The 19,537-nt window shown below is 49.3% G+C and overlaps 1 protein-coding gene across 1 annotated transcript in view; it reads left to right on the top strand.

Moving 5' to 3' along the window:
- Window positions 1-19,537, top strand: part of PRLR (prolactin receptor) — a 128,189-nt gene that overhangs the window by 91,435 nt on the left and 17,217 nt on the right. Inside the window, exons 2-3 of the mRNA XM_079783215.1 lie at window positions 14,370-14,477; window positions 17,218-17,350. Coding sequence (XP_079639341.1) covers window positions 14,408-14,477; window positions 17,218-17,350 — 203 coding nt within the window. The 5' untranslated portion in view covers window positions 14,370-14,407. The remainder of the gene's footprint in view (window positions 1-14,369; window positions 14,478-17,217; window positions 17,351-19,537) is intronic.

Below are 19,537 nucleotides of genomic sequence, written 5' to 3' on the forward strand. Positions count from 1 at the left end.
AGGTGGATGCATGGATGGATGGATGGATGGATGGATGGATGGATGGATGGATGGGTAGGTGGATGCATGGATGGAGGGATGGATGGATGGATGGATGGATGGATGGATGGATGGATGGATGGATAGGTGGATGCATGGATGGATGGATGGATGGATGGATGGATGGATGGATGGATGGGTTTTCCAGTCACCAAACTAAACTGACCCTGACTTTTTCTGAAAATGCATTAGAAGGGGGTGAATCCAGGTTTCCCTTCCTCCTCTCCATTGTCACCCAATGAGTCTGCACTGGGAGCATTTCATGTTCCATCCCCAGGCCCAGCCTCACTAAGGACACTGCCTATGACATTTTTATTGGACAGGTGGCTTTTCTGCTAAGGGAGGGCTTCTGAGGGAAGCTGAGTAACGGGGAAAGAAGAAAAAAGAGTGAATTTAAGCCAGTAAGAGAGTCAAGTAATTATCCGGCTGGATATGTAGCCCGGAAGTTTTGAATGAAGAAGCGAGTTTGAAAGAACACATTGTACATGAGTGAGGATGGGTGATGATTAAACCCGGTAGAGACAGTATGTACTAGAACGAGATGCAGCAAAGTGAGGAGAGAGGGGGACTTTGGGACTGGTAGTGGCTTCAAGACGTGGCAGAGATGCTCAGGCTTCCTCGCCCACCTGCTTCCCCTCTCCGCCACCCTCTGAACCTCCAGGTCCTCCCTGCAGACCTCGGGTGAGCAGAGCTGAGGGGCCAGGACCAAACAAGCGCCCAGCTTCCCAGAGAACCCTATGACCTTCCTACGCTCTTTTTTGATAAGATGACCCCACCATTCTCTGAAGTCCTGAAAAAGAGTTTTTCCATGAAATTGCCTTTCACCCTGTCAGAAAGTTAGTGACAAATCATGGCCAGTCGCCCCTCAGTATTTTAAATAGCCCTAAGATGAATACCATAATGGAATTCGGAGAAGTGGAGGGAATTCCTAAAAACAAGGGAGCCGGCTGTGGGGCATCACGGACTGGGAAATCACTCGAGTCTCCCCGAGAGGCGGAGCGCACTCGGCCCCACACGCTAATTGGCACAGGGAAGCTGGCTGTCAGCAGCTGCTGAGAACTGTGCTACACACACACGCATGCATACAACACACACGCAACGCCTGCAGCCCCCTCCAGCGGGGTCCTTCCCGTGTATTTACTCCATGAAATGGCAGGTTGTCCGTAGGAGATTGTTTTTGTAGGGGTAACATTTTTATGGGGATTCCCCCCCCCCCCAATTATAAAAGTAATAACCTTTTTATATTGTTTAGGTATTTTAGTAATATTTTATTTCATGTTATTTAAAAAGTAATAATTTTTATTTTAGAATCACCCCTCCAGAGATAACCACTGCTAACATATTGGCTGATATATTGGTACATGGATTTCCAGTCTTTCTTCTGTGCATGTGTGTGGGGAAACATATGTTAAAGTGGAAGGCAAACACATCTATTTTTTGTACCCAGTTTTCTTTTTCCTTTTCAGATGTTTCCATAGCATTAAAGTTTTATTACATTATTTTAAAGATTAAATAATATTTTCTTGTGTGCCCATACAGTGATTTAGTTCAATAATCCTTTATAATTCTATTTTTAGATTTTTTCCAATTGTCTCTTTTATAAATAGCACTGGGGGTTCCTTTTTGTACAGAATTGGGTTTTGCACATATCTGTTCATTTGGAATAAGTACCTAAAGGTGTGTGTTTTCTTTCAATTCCAAGTGCATCTACGTTTTCCAGACTTTTAATAAATGCTACCTCTAGAAAGATTGTACCAATTTGCACTTAAAAGGTAAGGTGCCAGTCCCATCTCTATACTGAGCAGCCAGAAGTATTTGCAAACTTAGTGCGACCATCGTGAAATCTCACAGGGTTGGAACAAAATAAAATAAAATATTTTCTCTATAAATACTTGAAAAATTGAAAATCCTATTAAAACACACATTTCCATTATTATCAATTTTTAAGTCACCCAAGACAGGCAGGCATGACCTTTCTGAGCCACGTATCCCAATGATTAACACTTTGGAGAATGATATCGTTAACTTCCCTCCAAATGCAATGACACACCCAATTAATTTTATTTGTTCAAAACCATTTATTGAGTACCTTCTATGCCTTGAGCTTTGTATTCAGCATGAGGAATACAGAAGGAAAAATAATCAACACGGTGCTTGACATCAATAAGCCTCTAGCCTGGGAGGGTGTGGGGAGAAAGAGATAAAGCAGGATTTACTACCGGTTCTGAGCTAGGGTCAGGTCCTTGGTTCTGTGTAGGCAGGGCATCCCCGCCTTTTGGGAGACCCAAGGGAGTCTCTGTCTGAAGGAAGGAAAGCTGAAGCTGAGGATGGAGATGCAGCCCGGCGTTTGGTTGGATGGCCATGTGCCAATCTTACTGCTTCTGAAACAATATTGAGAAATCACATTTTTCTAGCAGCTATATTCATGCACAGAAGAGGAGCCATTTCTGAGGGATAAAGACTTCAGCATGCCACATGGTGGGAAAGCTGGATCCCCCATGGAGACAAACTTTGGGGAACACTAGATGGGTATAATTTCTCTAGAAATCAGCCTTTTTCGTCAGTGAGATGTGCAAGCTGAGTCTGAGAGAGGCATTGCTTGGAGTTGTAGAGGGGATTTTAGAGGGTGTGGAAGGAAGATAGAGGGTGAAGATATGGCAACTGGGCAGGGAGGGGATGACAGATGCCTAGCAGGGGTCTGCTGTGAAATGTGCTACCTGTCACCCCACAAGGTCCTTGCCCTTGTTAGCACACAAAGTGACGAAAGGCTGCGTGTAGCCTCCGGGTGGGCAGAGAGTGAGAACGAGGCTGCCTGCTGGAGGCTGTCACACCTGGTTTAGTCAGCCTTCATTCTGTGAGCAGGCAAGTGCTGCGGTGTGCTCAGAAGACTTCTGTTAAGCAAGACATCTCCTGATCTGCACAAGATATTCAAGTCAGCATTACCTGCTGCTCTTCCCTTACTGACCCCCGGGGTCCACTCAAGCTCCATGTGCTTGGCGCATACACAGAGCTTTAAAGAAAAGGTGGGGGTTGTAATGAGGACTTTTAGGCAATCAAGGATGTTCAGAAATGCACTCCAGAAATCCAGCTGTGGATTAGCTCCTCTGCTTAGGCACACCCATGAAAAGCATCCCAAGCCATTTGTCTTTTGACTTGCAAATAAATTGAAAATTAACACAGAACTGCAGGTACCGGCAAAGCAGTAAACTTCTCTTCCAAATCATATTGTCTTGTGGTGATATTAAAATTAATTTCTGTCTCTAAAGCTGAATTGAGAAGCATGGGGATGTGACAAAAGGATGCCTACCAGGCTAACGATGGGAAATTACTATGGACAATCTTTCTAGAAGAGTGTTTACAAAGATACAGAAAAATTAACTAACCTTTTGGATATTGACATCCTAAACTTTGTTTTTCCTTTGGTGGACTCAGAGAAGGTTGCCTGGAGGACATGCCATCAATTGTATGTTGAACAAAGAGGTGATGCTATTATTGTAAAGCAGTGAGTCAACAATGATTTACTAGGTTCTTCCAAGCCAGTGACGTGGTGGCCAAATGAACAGACATTTGCTTAGGCCCACTCCACTTCCATGTGCAAATACATCGGCTCAGGAAGCCTAGCAACTATTGTACATCTTTGTTGAGGTACACTAAGGGGATGGTGGACTTTTGAAGAAATCTAGAGAGAGATCCTTTTATAATTAACAAGTACCCTTCCCTTTTAAGGTGTTAAACATACTATATCGTATTTTTCTAAGGGCGGTTGTCTTACTTTGGGATTCAGAAATACATCACTATTCAAAGTTCACTGATCTAGCAACCACATCTCAATTGGCTTTGTCACCATCTGTCCCTGGGTTTAAATTAATGCACATGAACAGCTTTATTGGGGGAATCAATAAGGTCTGAGAGCATATTCCTCTGTAATATAGAGGACCTATTAATTAATGGGAAGAATAAATTGCAGAGCTCAAGGTCAAGTGCTTTTCCAATAGATTTGTGAGTCAGAATAATGTGTTTTTTATATAGCCTTATAAAAATATTCAGTCAGCCATCTATGGACATGTGTCAATGTGACTGTGTGTAGAGACTGAATATATAGAGGAAACAAGATAGAGACTTTGATGATGGTATTCACGACGGAACACTGGCAGTAGGCCAAGTCACAGGTGGTCTACTTATTCACAGCTCTTTTACTTGGTTAAATATAGTTGTTACCATATAAACGAAGCTGTCTCTGGACTGTCGCTGGATTAGTCAGGCTAAGGCTAGCCATTATACAGCCCAGCCTCTCTATAACTCAGAAACTCACACCCAAAGCTTTATTTCTCAGCTATGTCACAGTCCACGGGGCATCAGCAGGGGTGGAGTGAGCCTTCCATCTATTGTCTGTACTAAGGCCTTAGGACCTAGAAGTCCTCAGTCTCACCTTCCTCTGGCCAATAATGAATCAGAGAGAGGAAATGAGAATGTGTGAGAAGTTTTAAAGACCAGGACTAGACTAGAAGTGTAACATTTCTGCCCACTTTCAGAAGCCACAACTCAATCACCTGATCCCATCTAACTACAGGGGAGTCCAGGAGGTGAATTTTAGTTGTGTGCCCATAAAGAAAAAGAGAACCGAAATCTGATGGGTACCAGAAGTTACTCCTCCTCTTGTGAATGGTCTCCTGGGGTTCTAACTGAGGTGGTAGGGAAAATCAGGAATCTGAGAGGGAAAATGCTTTTAATACATCCTTGGGAATTTCTTCTTGTCACCTTCTCAGATGTGCACTCAGCCCAGTCTCAATGCTCTAAGGATTCTCCCAGCAGGCATTTGGACAAGGCATTTCATCTTCCCAGGCCTCAGTTGACTCATATGTAAAACTGAGGGGTTGGATCAGAATTCTTTCCAATCTTTTGACTCTCTTCATATCCCAAATGGCATGATTCTGGAATGCCAGCTGTTCATGTCCTCCTAAGAGAAATAATCAGGGAGGCAGAGGGGCAATGCCATTAGGCCAATAATTTATTTTATTTTAACTTCCCTTCTCATTTGCCAAGCCCAAGTTTCTAAAAATTAAAATATGCATAGTAGACAAGGTTGCTACCAATACAATAGTGATTTCTTTATGGCAAAGTAAAGTTGTTTAGGGGTTTAGATCAATGACAGCCCATTCACACGCGCATACACACACACACACCAGAGAGAGCCCTCTGTGAAAAAATAATCTTCTTTGAACAGTCTTTGAAAACATATGTTCTCTTTCTACTACTCTTGCCTTGTATTCGTTGTCTGTGCAGTGGTAACAGTGCCATTTCGCTGGCTTACTAACAACATTTACTCTTTGCTCATTTTACATAATGATGGTGTGTCAGCTGCAAGTTGGTCATGGCTCTGCTAACATTGGCTGGGCTCATCTGGGTCCCGCCTGTCTCTCATGTTAGAACCCAAACTGAGGGAGTAGCCACTATCTGGGACATCCTGAGGGCATGTGGATAACAAGAGCAAGAAAGCCTAACCCAGCCCTAACCAGTTTGGCTCGGTGGATAGAGTGTCGGCCTGCGGACTCAAGGGTCCCAGGTTTGATTCCGGTCAAGGGCATGTACCTTGGTTGTGGGCACATCCCCAGTAGGGGGTGTGCAGGAGATAGCTGATTGATGTTTCTCTCTCATCGATGTTTCTAACTCTCCATCCCTCTCCCTTCCTCTCTGTAAAAAATCAATAAAATATATTAAAAAAAAAAAAAAGAAAGCCTAACCCCGACCTTGCAACTGTATTTAAGGCTTCTGGTTGCGCACAGCGAAAACAATCATAACCACTCCCATTCCACTGGCCAAAACTTTTCACAGGGCCAAGTCCAAAGTCATTGAGGTAGGATGTGTTTCCTTCCCAGACGATGCATGGTATGTCCAATGACAATGGGTGGGGCTATACAGTCCTATGACTGGGAGGGAGCAAATAGTTGGGGACAATAATCCAGTCTGCTCACACCCCCCTCCACCGAAATTGTAAATGCAGCATTTCCCATTGAAAGGAAGCCACTTGACCTCTCTCCTGCTGTGGAAAGTCCTTGGGTTGGAGCGCGTTAGGAGGGAAAAACAGTCAACAATGGGGAAACGGAGGGATTTTAGCAAACATTTGTATAGGTCTCGTTATAGGATGGGCACTGTTTTAAGCTCTTGGCAAATACTAACTCATTAAACTCTCATCACAGCTCTGTGAGGTTGGTTCCTGCATCCTTCCCATTTTACAGATGAGGAAACTAAGGCACAGAGAAGTTAAGTAATTTGTCTGTGATTACACATCTAGTGAGTGACAGAAACAGGATTCCAACCAACCCAGGTAACCTGGCTCCAAATGTCTCTCCTTCAACACTCGGAAGGGAAGAGAACTAGAGGGATTCTAGCATCCTTGATTCGCTGGTTGCCGATATGCTGTGATTTTAGGGGAGCAAGGAAAGCAATAGCCTCTGGAAGGGGCAGACATTATGTCATTAAGACCTAACAAGTATGTTTTTCAAAACATACACAAAACTGAACACTGTGGGATCACTGGGACATAGGTGGCTGTCCTAGGCACGGTTCTGCATAATCTCCTCTCGAGGAGTTTACAGTCCAGTGGATGGAGACACACTATCAACAAATAAAGAAGGAAAAGGCACCATCGGTCAGAGGGCGGTACGCTCCATGGAGAGCAGTCAAGTGGGGGAGGGCAATGAGGAGCAGTGCTGGAGGCGGGTCACATTGGAAGACAGTGGTCAGTGAAGGCTGCGGATAAGATGCCATTTGAGCAATGGCCCGAAAGAGGTGAGGGAGATAAATATTTGATGAATGAATAAATGAATGCTCAAGCAGCTTTAGCTCTCCCAGTGAGACCTGCAAATAAACAAATAAAAGATTACTTATTACTTATGCCTGGCTCGGCCACCGTCTCCCCTGACGTCACCCGGGCTGGTCTTGTGGTTGCCCCCTGCTCCTCTTTCTCCTCTCTCCCTTGGCTGCGGTCGCTCCCAATTCCAGCAAAGGGCCTCCTGCGGGACAGGAGGGGGCACAAGCACAACCTTCTTTATAAACGACCAGGCGCTTTTTCTCCAACTGGGAATAGGCAGGGCCGTGTGCGGCAGGTGTTCCCTTTGTTCTGGGTTATGGGGGAGAGGCGCGGGGATGATCTGTGCTGGCGTGATTGACCTCTGCATGCCCACGCACGTGAGACGAGGACACGCATATTTTGTTAGACAGGGAAGTGAGCCAGATGTGAAAGCAGACAGAGCTAATAGAATTACTGGGCAATGAGTAAAGGGCAAAGTGTGAAACCTTATCTTTGAAATGGGAGCAATAATGTAGTAGTAATTATAACAACAATAATAGCTTCCCTGCCCACGGCACAGGATTATTCTATATAATAAAAGGCTAATGTGCAAATCAACCGAATGGCAGAACGACCGGTCGCTATGACACGCACTGACCACCAGGGGCCAGACGCTTAATGCAGGAGCTGCCCCCTAGTGGTCAGTGTGCTCCAACAGGGGGAGCGCAGCTCAGCCAGAAGCCAGGCTCACAACTGGCAAGTGCTGCTGTGGTGGCGGGAGCCTCTCTCCCCTCTACGGCAGCACCACAGAACAGCAGCACCACAGGCGCAGTGGGGCTGGGATGAGCGGGAGCGGCACCCAGCCCTGGCTTGGGCTCCTCCCTGGCCACCTGCCGCTTTGTGCACTGCTACATCCCTCAGGGTATGTTGGGCTGCCAGTTTCACCTGGCCTGCTGGGATCAGGCTGAAACGGGCAGTCCAACATCCCCTGAGGGGTCCCGGATTGCAAGAGGGCGCAGGCCGGCCTGAGGGATTCCCCCCACAAGTGCACAAATTTCGTGCACTGAGCCTCTAGTTATAAGAATAATATGTGATAATGATATGAAGGGGTTTTTCAAACTCTCCATCGCCATGTTATTAGGAAGATTTGCCATTTTATCTTTGATGTTGTTGCTTATTTGAGGCAGGACTCAGAGTCTAAAGACTGGTCTCCCTCTGCTGTGCCGCCTGCACTGTGTGATGGCTACCTCTCTGAGCCTCAGTTTCCCCGCCTATCGAGGTGTTGTCCCTTAGGTGAGGTCATGCCGGCCATCGGTTCCAGTCCTGCCTTCCCACTGGAATCATCTGGAGGCTTTTTTAAATGCCCCTGCGCCCGTGGGCCCAACTCTGAACACCACAGGTGTCTGTGCAGCAGCTTGGTAAACTGCAGAACATAACCTACCATCTACGGGGGTGTTTCAGTTGTTATTGATTGTTATTGATTTGATTGTTATTGATTGATGATCTCACGAGGGACTCATTTCTTTGAAAAACAGACAGACATGCCTTTTCTACCATCTGTCCGAAGTGTACCCTGGCCGGGAGGATTGAAACTCCCCCGGGTCCTATTCTCGCCTTCCAGCCAGGCAGGCTGAGCGAAAATCCGCTGGGTCAGATCAGAGATGCTGCTGGGAGGCCGAGCACGTTAGTGGGGTTGGTGTCATTGGATTTAGAGCGATGCCTCCAGCCATGGGGAGCACTCGGCGTTCTGTTTTATTAAAGTGACTCCGTGCCAGTCGCAGGGTGATGAGTTACCCCAATTCCATTAGGAGCCAGGAGATCTTTCTATTCAAGTCCCCATATGTGGAACGGATCCTGAGTCAGCTCCAGTCTGGACACACACTCTCTCTGCTAGTCCTGGGCCTTCAGCACGCAGCCACCACCACGCACAGCACTCGCCCTCCTCAGGAGTGTCTGCACAGAGCACAGTCTGACAGCTGTTCTTCCTGTGGTGGAATCGCGGGTTCATGGCAGAGGAGGGAGGGAGGGGCAGGAATGCGAGGTGGGCAGTTTGCATCAGCCTCTATACTATTTCTGATCACTTTCACAGAGGCGTGATGTTCTGACTAAACCGCTGGGCTCTAATGTGATGGTCATTTTATGTAGAAGTAATTTCCTTGTGGAAAGTTCCAGAGTGTTTCCCATCAAAGGCTATCTCAAAACAAGGAGCGAGATGAAAACCTTATTGGAGCTAAGATTTGGAAACAGCCTAGGTGCCCGTCAACAGATGACTGGATCAGAAAGCTATGGTACATCTACACGATGGAATACTATGCTGCCATAAAAAAGAAGGAATTCTTACCATTTGCAGCAGCATGGATGGAACTGGAGAGCATTATGCTAAGTGAAATAAGCCAGTCAATGAAAGAAAAATACCTCATTATCTCACTCATCTGTGGATAGTAAAGAACACTATAAACTGTTGAACAAAAAGATAGATACAGAGGCAGTAAAGCATCAAACAGTCTGTCAAATTACAGCAGGAAGGTTAGGGAGAGGTGGGGGAGATAAGAGATCAACCGAAGGACTTGTATGCATGCATATAAGCATAACCAATGAACGCAAAACACTGGGGGGTGAGGGCATGTATGGGAGTGGGGGGGGGGCAATGGTAAGATAAGTACACATATAATACCTTAATAAAAAAATGAAGGGGGGGGGAAAGAAAACCTTATTGGGAAGCAATAATATGTAAACTTGGTCATGGCAGTGATAAACAATAATAATGATGATCACTTGAGCAAGGGCCCTCCTGTGGAAGTTCACAGACAAATAAACGTGTAAATGTGTGGTCTGGTGACGGACAGAGATGCTGCACTGCTGTGGACACATGCGTCGCACACACAGGAAGAGCTAGAGCTGTCGTCTCCCCACCCCGGGCCAGGGTTCTCTTCCAACTGCATCCCCAACTTTCAATGTCTGTCTCCAAGAGCAGCTGCCGCGCTCTCCTGGAATCCTCGCCAGCTCCCCTGCCAAAGACACACTGCTCAGCTGGCTCCACGTCTGGCGTTCGATAATGCGTTCTCCTTGTGCACAGTTCATCCCGGGTCTTAGAATCTTGTTCTGCTTTCTCGCCTTCAGGGCTTCACTGATTCGCATATTCATTCCACAAACAGACCTTGGCCATTGACTTTGGACAGAGCTTGTATAAAGGCCTTAATCTTGTCCCCTGGTGTGAGCTCACTAATCCGTCCTCCTGATCTCCCCACTCTGAGCAGATTTTGGCTTCTGTTTTCCAGACTAAAGGTTGGCATTCTGTATTGGAAAGACAAGCCAGACTCCTGGAAGTCGCAGGGAACATGTGGGGCTCCCTCCCTGTGAGTCCATCCTCAGGCCATCTAACCCGGGAGGAGCAGCAGCTTAAGGGGACCCAGTGAGCTGAGGACCCCAATTCAGCAGACCCCACAGGAAGCACCTAACACAGTTCCTAACATCGAAAACAGTGGGTGAATGTATTTAAAATTCGTCTGCAAGAAATGAGATGTTTTGCATTGTTAGGACAAGAAAGGCATCTGAAATTGAATTCGGATTAATAATCAGGAGCTGTGGCAGACAGTGCCCTAGCTATTCAGTAGAGGACTGAGGGGAGGAGCACAAAGTGGCTGAGGGGGGGAAGGGGAGATGCGGGCCTCCCCACCATCTGAGCCTTGACCAGTCTTAGCAAAATCCAAAAGTCTGCCAGACACTGCCAAATGTCTATCAAGAGTAGAATGAATTAAAAAATCATGGCCTTTCCTTCGATGTAGTATGAATGATGATGAGTGAAATGAAGTGAAAGTGGATTTTGTAAAACGACATGTAACAACAAGGCTGAATCATCCAGAGTGAAATGAAAGGAGCCAGACACACCCACTCAAAAAAATGCATATTGTGTGATTCTATTTATATAAAGTCCCAAAGCAGGCCAAACGAACCTGTGAGGCTCGAAGTCCGAAGAGTGCTTTCTGTGGGAGAGGGGTGGGTAGAGATTGGGAGGAGACACCAGGGGGGTTTCTGGGGTGCTAGTAGTGTTTCTCTTTCTGGACCTAGTTGTAACATGAGCTTATTCACTTTGTGATCATTCGCTGAGCAGAATACTTATGATTTGTACATGTCTTATGTATGATGGTCTTCAAAGAAATCCAAACCTTGGATTGGGCAGCCCTGTCCATGGGATGTGGGCTTGCAATTGCTAGGGAGGTCCTCGGAATTCCTGCCTCGCATGCTAGGCCCATTTCTAGAGTCAGGGTAAATGGTTCAAAAATCTGAGTAGAACATTAGGGCAACCGTGGCAAATGGGGCAGGGCAAGGTAGGGACTGTACTCGCTTTGGGGATCACCTGACACCAGGTCTTAGGAGCAAGTCTCACAAAATGGTAGAGATGAGATGGGTGGGTATTAGGATTTGCTCAATTCTGGGTGCACCAAAGTGTGCGGATTTGTAGACAGTGGGACCTCAAATCTGTTATTTTGAACTCTCAGGAGGCCACACTGCCTCTCTCCTAGGGCACACCCTTCTTGCCATAGAGAGTGGGGTCAGCACAGGCTATGGGACCGTGGCTGTGATTTTCCACCCGGGGTGTGGCTCTTATTTCTCAGAACAGCAAGCTACCAGGGCAAAAATTGCCAGATTTCTTTCTCAACAATTGGCCTGGGTGAAGACACATGGCTCAATGGAGAAGGGCAATGAAGGAAAGCTTTTGGAAAGAGAGGGTCTGAACAGGCTCAGCACTGATAAAGAAGGGGGGTCTGAGGGGTCCTACCACAATGGGACCTAGCAGGTGGGAAGGCATGTTTGAGCAAGATCATGGGAGGAGGCTAGAGATGGGAGAGTCCCTGAGGATTCAGAAGCGAGGAAGCCAGGCAGCTGGTCATGGGCAAGGTGTGGGAGCGGCTGACTTGCTACAAACCTGCTCTTTAATTCCAAACCTTCTATTTCCAAACCATAGTCACACCCAGGGAGCCAGTGAGGAGTGGAGCCAAGATAATTGCCCTGGGGCAGAGGTGTGGGGCCAACTTTTTCCTAATTGGACTTCAAATATTTGGAGCCATTTGCCACTATCGCTATCACTAAAATTTAGGTGTTCCACTCCAACTGGGATGAGTAATCTTGATCAAGGGCCTGTTTGCCATGGGAGGGTGGATTCAGAGAGGCAGACACCAAGTTTCTCCCCAGCCTAGTGCCTGTCAGCCATAAAAAATGGTCAGTGACGGCGGAGGTGGGCCTAGCGCTGGGAGACGCCAGCAGGTGTGATCAGCACTCACACTCGGCACAGGAGTGGGCAGCTGTGATTATCTTTCTCTCTGAAGGCTTACATATCCGACCATGTTTGTCCTGCTGGAGAGCGAGATGTGGAATGAGGGGGGAAATCGTTACTGAAACGCAACAATGACACCACGATGCATACGTCTAATTCCCTGGCACAGGTGTTTCAAGGCATCGGAAAGTGCGCATGGCTAGTAACCAATGTGCAGGATGGTCAGGAAGTCCTGGAGAAAATGGTTTCTTTTTAGCACAGAAAATGCTTTCTGAAAGCATTTTTATATGAAAGCTTTATCGAGGAGAGTGTCTTTGAGCCTGGGTCAGTGCACCAGGAAGTATAAGCAATGACAGCACCTGCTCTTGCTGCCCCCACCCAGTTTCCCCAATCCAGGCGTTTCCTTTGCAAAGCACATGGAGCCCCAATTCTGAGGAGAAGTCTGCATGGCACCTGGCCTCGCCCGAAGGTGTGATTTATAACCTGTCGCTCTCAAGCATGTTGGTGCAATGGCCCGAAGAGCAGGGAACTCTCAATAAACGCATATTATAGGACTTCGTCAGCCCGTGGGAGGAAGTGCCATCCCCAAGCCCAGCGAGGACCACCAGATCGCCAGGACTAAGAGCTTGTCTGGGGTCACCGGGCCCTAAACAAGCTGGGTCAGTGGCAGTCAGTGTTTGAGAGGCCCAGGCACCAGTGGAGCGGGGAACTGAGAGGGCCTCTCTGGGCCCCGGCTCTCCTGACCCCGTGCCGCCCAAGGCGTGGCGGGTCGGCTGCCGTGTCTCCGTTGTCTCTCCCCATCGAAGGGGGAATAATCACACCGGCGATCACAGACTGTCCGCAAATCGGGATGATTCCTCAGATTTGCCAGAGTTCTCTCTCCCGGTGACATGTGACAGTTTACTAACCCGCTCTGTACTTCAGCTTCCTCGTCCTTAAAGGGGGCTACTGGTGGGTCTACTGGGAGGGTTAAATGAAATTTAAGTAATCCGGGTACTTAGCACAGTGTCCAGCCCATAGTAAGTGCTCCACGCATAAACCCATTATGAGTCTTTAACAGCTTGATTTCAGTAGATGATTCTGAGGAGTTAGATGGACCAGGCGGTTTCGAATGTACAGTCTGGGCGTGGGAGAGCGACTAGAAGGTCCCCGAGGAAAGGCAAGCTAGCTACCTCCCAGAGCCCCAATAGAAGAGAGTCACTGATGACACCCATATACCCAAACCTCTATTGCCGCTAAGACTTCATTTCTGAGAATGTTGGGGGATGGGAGCAGGTGGACAAAAGCTTTCAGGAAGCCCATTAGGGAGTGTCCAGCTGGCAAATGGGGAACCGCCCTCTGACCAGGAGAAATGGGCAAAACACTCAGGCATTTCAAATGTCCCAAGGTGAGCGGCCTTGCCCCTGGGTATTCCTCCCTTGGCTTAAAAAAAAAAAAAAAATGTTTTTAAGGAAACTGTATCCTGTGTTTTGCCAAGCATTTGCACTCGGTTCATCAACTCTGTTGTTTTCTGAGAGTTGCGTGGAGTCTAAAGAAAAGAACATTTAGAGGCTTTGAAACTGGTTCCAAGGGTAAAAATAATATTAATAATGAATTTCTTGAAGCTCTCAACCCTACAGGTTCAGTCTTACTTAACACTCGGCACCCAAGGGACTTGAATTATTACTGGGTTTGTCATTTCTTGTTTCTGGGGCTTTTCCAAAGGGGAGAGAGAAACCACCTGGAAGTTCACCCAAGTTCACTGCGTGGTTCACGGCCATGCCTGTAGCCAAGATTTCCAGATCCTTCTCAGCCTGCACCTCCAGAGGAAGCCCCCCGCCCTCCAACTGTGTGGCATCAGCGAGGCCCAGTTGGAGTTGTGCCGAGTGTTCCACTGCTTTGCTTTTGGCTGGCAGAGCGAAGCCCTCCCGGAACAGTTCCCTGGTGGGGCACCGCGTCCCTTGGCGCACACAGGGCGACGTGTTGTTCGGTGGCTGCTGGGTGGGAGAGAGCAGGTTTTCTTGGGGTGTGCAGGAGCTGGCTGCCACGGGCTGCCCTTGAACGTTGTCATCTGATGACCTCTGCTGGTGGAATTTTCCCCCTCGTGTGTGCACAGAGGCCTCCGAGCCAAGCCAAGGACCATGTTCCTCTCCCCACATTCCTTCCCTCCTGCTTGTCCTTCACAGACAGCAGGGAGCAGGGGTCCTTGGCAAACACCCGGAACCCAGTGGTGCCTGGGCCGGCCAGACTGTCCCCTCTAACAGGCGCTGCGGCCCTCTCTTCCAGTGAGCCTCTGACCCCGGTGGACACGGAAGGCAGGCACCATGACGGAGATCGCGCCGTCCACGTGTGTGCGTGTGTTGCTCCTTTTTCTCCACATCCATCTGCTGAGCGGTAAGTAGGGGCGGCCCTGCTCTCTCTCGCTGCGTGGGGCGTGTCCTGGGAGCGGGGAGAGTCCCTCGCGGTGCAGTTCTGAGACGTGAAAATGTGCTGCTGGCAAGTCGGTGGCGTGTGTTTGGCACTGTTCCCGAATGCAAACTGCTAGTGCACAGCCGGTCTCTGGCGGCTTCCACCTTCATCCCGGGGAGCGGCCGCCGGGTGGTGTCAGCCACCAGCTGTGTGACCTCGAGCCCGTGACCGAATCGCTGTGGGTTTCCACATTTTCCACTTGAGGAGTAATGGTGCCTCCACCTCAAATAAAAAACCTTTGAAAACCTGTAAAGAGAAAAGAGGGATTGTTGTTGCCTGGCGGGAAGTGGGGACAGCCAACTCCCACCTGTGCTAATGGGGCAAATGAGTTCCCAGCTGCACCAGATGGCGCACCTGCGTGTCTGCCCTTCGTGTTTCTGGGTGTGTATACCTTGGGGTGTGCCTGTGTGTATATTAACTTCTCCACATGTGCCCGATCGCAACTGCTTCTCCGTGGTACCTGTGTGGGTATCCACCCGCACGTGCACCTCTGTGTGTGGGTACATTGCTGAGCGTGTACCAGTGTGTCCTTCTCTGAGCATGCACTTGCATACACTTCTGTGTGGGGTGTGGCGTGTGTTTCCAATGCGGGCTCCGGGGACCTGTGTGTGGGTCCGTGTGTGAGCCCGTGTGTAGGTGCCTATGTGGCTGTCCCTGGGTCTGTGTGCGCTTTATGGAGACATGGAGACGACAGTCCATTCATTTTAACGGTCCCCTCTCCAGTGGTGAAGGGAGCATTTGGCCACTGCACTGTCCTCTGTTGAGTTTCCAGAGGTGCTGCCGGCAGCCAGGGGGTGGGAAGGAGCCTTCGGAGAGCAGAGGGAGACGGCGGTGGGCAGAACCCACGGGGAAACGCTAAGAGCTCAGATCGGCAGCCGCGGCCTCTCTGCTCATTTCCGAGCCACCGGGCTTGGGTTTTATTTTAATAAACTTTTCTTTCTACTTCGCACACTCCTCCCAGCCATGATACATACTGAACCAAGCAAAACCCAAGCCCGTGCGTCAGCCTGTGAAACTGCCCTAGAGGACGAGCAGTGTGACAGCCATGGGCAGCGGACGCCAGGCGGGCCGAGGGCCCTGTGGTGGGGCTTTGGTGGGGTTTTGGTGGGGCTTTGGGGGGGCTTTGGGGGGGGCTTGGAGCTGCAGTGCGGCTCAGCCGGCTCAGCCAACCATCATCCCGGCGGCCTCGGCCCAGCCTGCGAAATGCCATTCACCAGATCCTGCTTTCTGGCCAGTGTTGCCTGGTGCCCGCTCGCCCCATCTTTTGGATCCGCTGCTCAGCTAGAAGTTCTGGCTCAGGAGCCAGCATGAGGGGAGAGGAGACGAGTGTGAGAGAAAAGAGAGAGAATCCCTGCCCCCATGGCTGAGACCCACACCTGACAGCTCTCCTTCCAGCTCCTGACTCCAAACTAAGTGTGCAGGCTTCCAGCTCAGTGGAAAGGGGACACACGGGGTCATGTGGGGGGCGTGGCTCCCAGTCCAGCATCAGGGCCAACTCTCAGGGCCACACATTCCCTCTGGGACCTGACAGATAAGGAAGAGAGGAGGGGCCAGCTCACCAAGAACTTCGGGGTTTGGGCAACTAAAACGTTCTGTTCCCTTGACATTGTGTTTTCCATGTCCCCTCTTTCACACCTTCCAGCCTCCAGCTGGGACTGGGCAGTCACCTTGGTAGCTCCGAACCAGGAGACCAGCTCCCCACTCCCCAGCTTCTCTCCATGGTTCCTGTCCCCCAGAAGCCCTGGCATTACAAGGAAGCCCTTCGTCCCTCGCCACATAAACACCCAAGGAGAGAAGGGGGGGGGGGTGTAAAAGAAAAAGACACTGGAAACCCAGATTCAGAAATGGGGGTGGGGACAATGGGGAGATATACTGTGAGACTGGGTCACAGGTCAGAGCGGAATGGAATTAAGGAAAAGTGAAAGGGAAAGGAAGGAAAGGAGATGGGAAGGGGGAGGGGAAGGAGGAAGCTGAGGGGGGAGCCCCAGTGACACAATGAATCACAGAAGATCAGACGTTGAGTTCCTTGTGAGGGAATGGCAGAAAGATGTAGATCCATGAGCAGAGTGACAAGTGCCCGAGAGCACCGTGTCAGCAAAGGGGGAGAATTCACTTTAGGACCACCCTCATGCCATGGGCGGGTACCAACTGCATGGACTCCATGGGCTTACAGAAGGGCCGCACACGCCTCAGCCCATCCTACTCCTGATGCGCACTCTCTGTTGGAATTCTACAGTTTGTCACTTGATCCTAGGTTGCTATTATCTCCATCTCTCCATCTCACACAGTACACACACACACACACCACCACCACCACCACCACCAGCACCATCACCATCACCATCTCTCCATTTCCACTGCAAAGCTGTCTCCCTTTCTCACGCTCTCTCTCTTTCTTCCTGTCTCTCTGTTATCCTCTCTCTCTCTCTCTCTCTCTCTCTCTCTCTCTCTCTCTCTTTCTCTCTCTCTCTACGTCCTGCCAACAAGGGGCAGCCCACGGAGGAGGGTTGCTAGATGGCATTTCTGAGCCCCCCACCCCTAGGCCTCTTCACCCCAAGACCTCATCACTGGCAGGGTCCCCTAAACCTGCTTCTGTCACCAGCAGGATGATCGAATGCTTGAAGGGACCTTGAGATTGATTCCAGCAGCTTCTGGCTTTTTCTAGGACAGTCGCCTCCTGGGAAGCCTGAGATCTCGAAATGTCGCTCCACCGAAAAGGAGACCTTCACGTGCTGGTGGGAGCCGGGGCCGGACGGAGGACTTCCCACCAACTACACGCTCTCCTACCGCAGGGAAGGGTGAGTGCCCCCGCTCTCCGGCAGCACAGGGCTGCTTCTGAGGGAGAACTCCCGCACGGCCCGGGGGGACGCTAATAAGGCTCTTTCTTCCCGGGAAGGGACCCAAGCATCCATGTCCACATTCTCCTGTTAATGTCCTTGAAGCGCTCTCTCAATGTGCGTCAGCTCATCCGCCACCTCAGCAGTACCACGTAGTGTCCCCTTATCCGGAGTTTTGCTTTCCGGGGTTTTAGTGACTGGCGATCAGCCACAGTCCAAAAGTATTAGATGGACAATTCCAAAAAATAAACAGTTCCTAAGTTTTAAATTGTGTGCCATTCTGAGCCACCTGATGAAATTGCACACCATCCTGTTTCATCCCACCCGGGACGTGAGTCATCCTTTTGTCCAGCGTATTCAGGCCGTGTAGCTACCCGCCTGTTAGTCACATGGGTTATCAGATCCATCAAGTAGCCCGATAGTAGCCTAACGCTACGTCACATGCCTGTGTTCTCCTCACTCCATCTCATCACATGGGCCTGTGTCACCTCACCTCATCAGGAGAAGGGTGAGCACAGTAGCATAAGGTATTTTGAGAGAGAGAGAACATTCATACAACTTTTATTACAGTACTAGAGGCCCGGTGCACAAAATTCGTGCACGGGAGGGGGGGTGTCCCTCAGCCCGGCCTGCACCCTCTCTAATCCGGGACCCCTTGGGGGATGTCCAACTGCCAGTTTAGAGGAGAATCAATTCCTGCAGGATCGGGCTTAAACTGGCAGTCGGACATCCCTCTCACAATCCAGGACCGCTGGCTCCTAACCGCTTGCCTGCCTGCCATTCTGATCCTCCTAACTGCTCTCCCCCATGGGCCTGATCCCCCTAATTGCTCTCCCCTTCCAGCCTGATCGCCCTAACTGCTCTCCCCTGCCGGCCTGATCCCCTTAACTGCTTTCCCCTGCTGGTCTGATTGCCCTAACTGCTGTCCCCTGCCAGCCTGATCACCCCTAACTGCCTCTGCCTTGGTCCTGCCACCATGGCTTTGTCTGGAAGGATATCCAGTCTAATTAGCATATTACCCTTTTATTAGTATAGATATTGTTACAATTGTTCTACTTTAATACTAGTTATTACTGTTAATCTCTTACTGCACCTAATTTATAAAATTAAACTTTATCATAAGTATGTATGTATAGAAAAAAACAATATATATGTGGTTCGGTACTCCCCAGCATTCCAGGCATCTACTTCAGGTCTTAGAACATATCCCCGTGGGTAAGCAGAGACTACAATAGCAATGTTTCCAATTGCCTGTCCCAGACTTAGGCTGCAGCCCAAGGTCCCATATAAGTGTTGGCTGAGTGTTAGTTCATTTCAAATGCTTATCTGTAAGCCTCGTGCTATTTATAATTTTTTTAGTAATAATTACTTTTGCAACATAAAAAGACAATCATGGTACATTAGCTTTTCAAACTAGTTTTGTGTCCAAGAACGTTAAGAGCCCTATAGGAAGGTGAGGGTTTTCCCTTAGGAAATTGCTAATCCCAGATCCTTGATCTCCCAGAGGGTGTATTTGGAGCCCAGGTTGCAGTGCGGACTGAAAGAGGTCATCTGTGGGTGAGGCTTTCGTTACCCCTCAGCGAGAGCCTCCTGGAAATCCAGGGAGAGCCGTCTCCTTCCCGGGAAGCACCACTTCCTGGTAGCAGCAGCTGGCCCACTGCCCAGTGCCTGCACTCTGTGTACACAGAGCTGCCAGCCCTTCTGGGACCCACAGGGTGTCAAGTAACCCATTCAGGAGCTCCACTGGCAACCCGGATGGGATACTTCTCCACACCTGTGGGGAGCGTCTTGCGTTGAGGCCCCCAAGGCTCAGGAGAACAGACTGATGAGCCGCTTGGGCCTGCAGTATCTTTCTTCACAGTCACATCACTGTTGCTGACTTGGTACAATCTGAAATATGCTGGCATCAGCTTTTATTCTCTTGCACCTTTTTTAAATGAAATGTAATTCAATATACATGTGCAATGAATGCTGCATGTGCATGCCCCCTGCGTGTTATGTGCAGGGGAAGGTCCCTGTTTCCTGAGATGACCCAAGGGGCGGGACCGTGGGCATGGTGATGCCTTGGCTGTTGAAAGTGCCAGCATATATTGGCAGGGGACATATGTCGCAAAGCCCACAAAATACTACAGAAAGGGTTGATGAGAA

Source organism: Cnephaeus nilssonii, assembly GCF_951640355.1.
Source record: "Cnephaeus nilssonii genome assembly, chromosome: 2".
In the NCBI taxonomy this organism is placed as follows: domain Eukaryota; kingdom Metazoa; phylum Chordata; class Mammalia; order Chiroptera; family Vespertilionidae; genus Cnephaeus; species Cnephaeus nilssonii.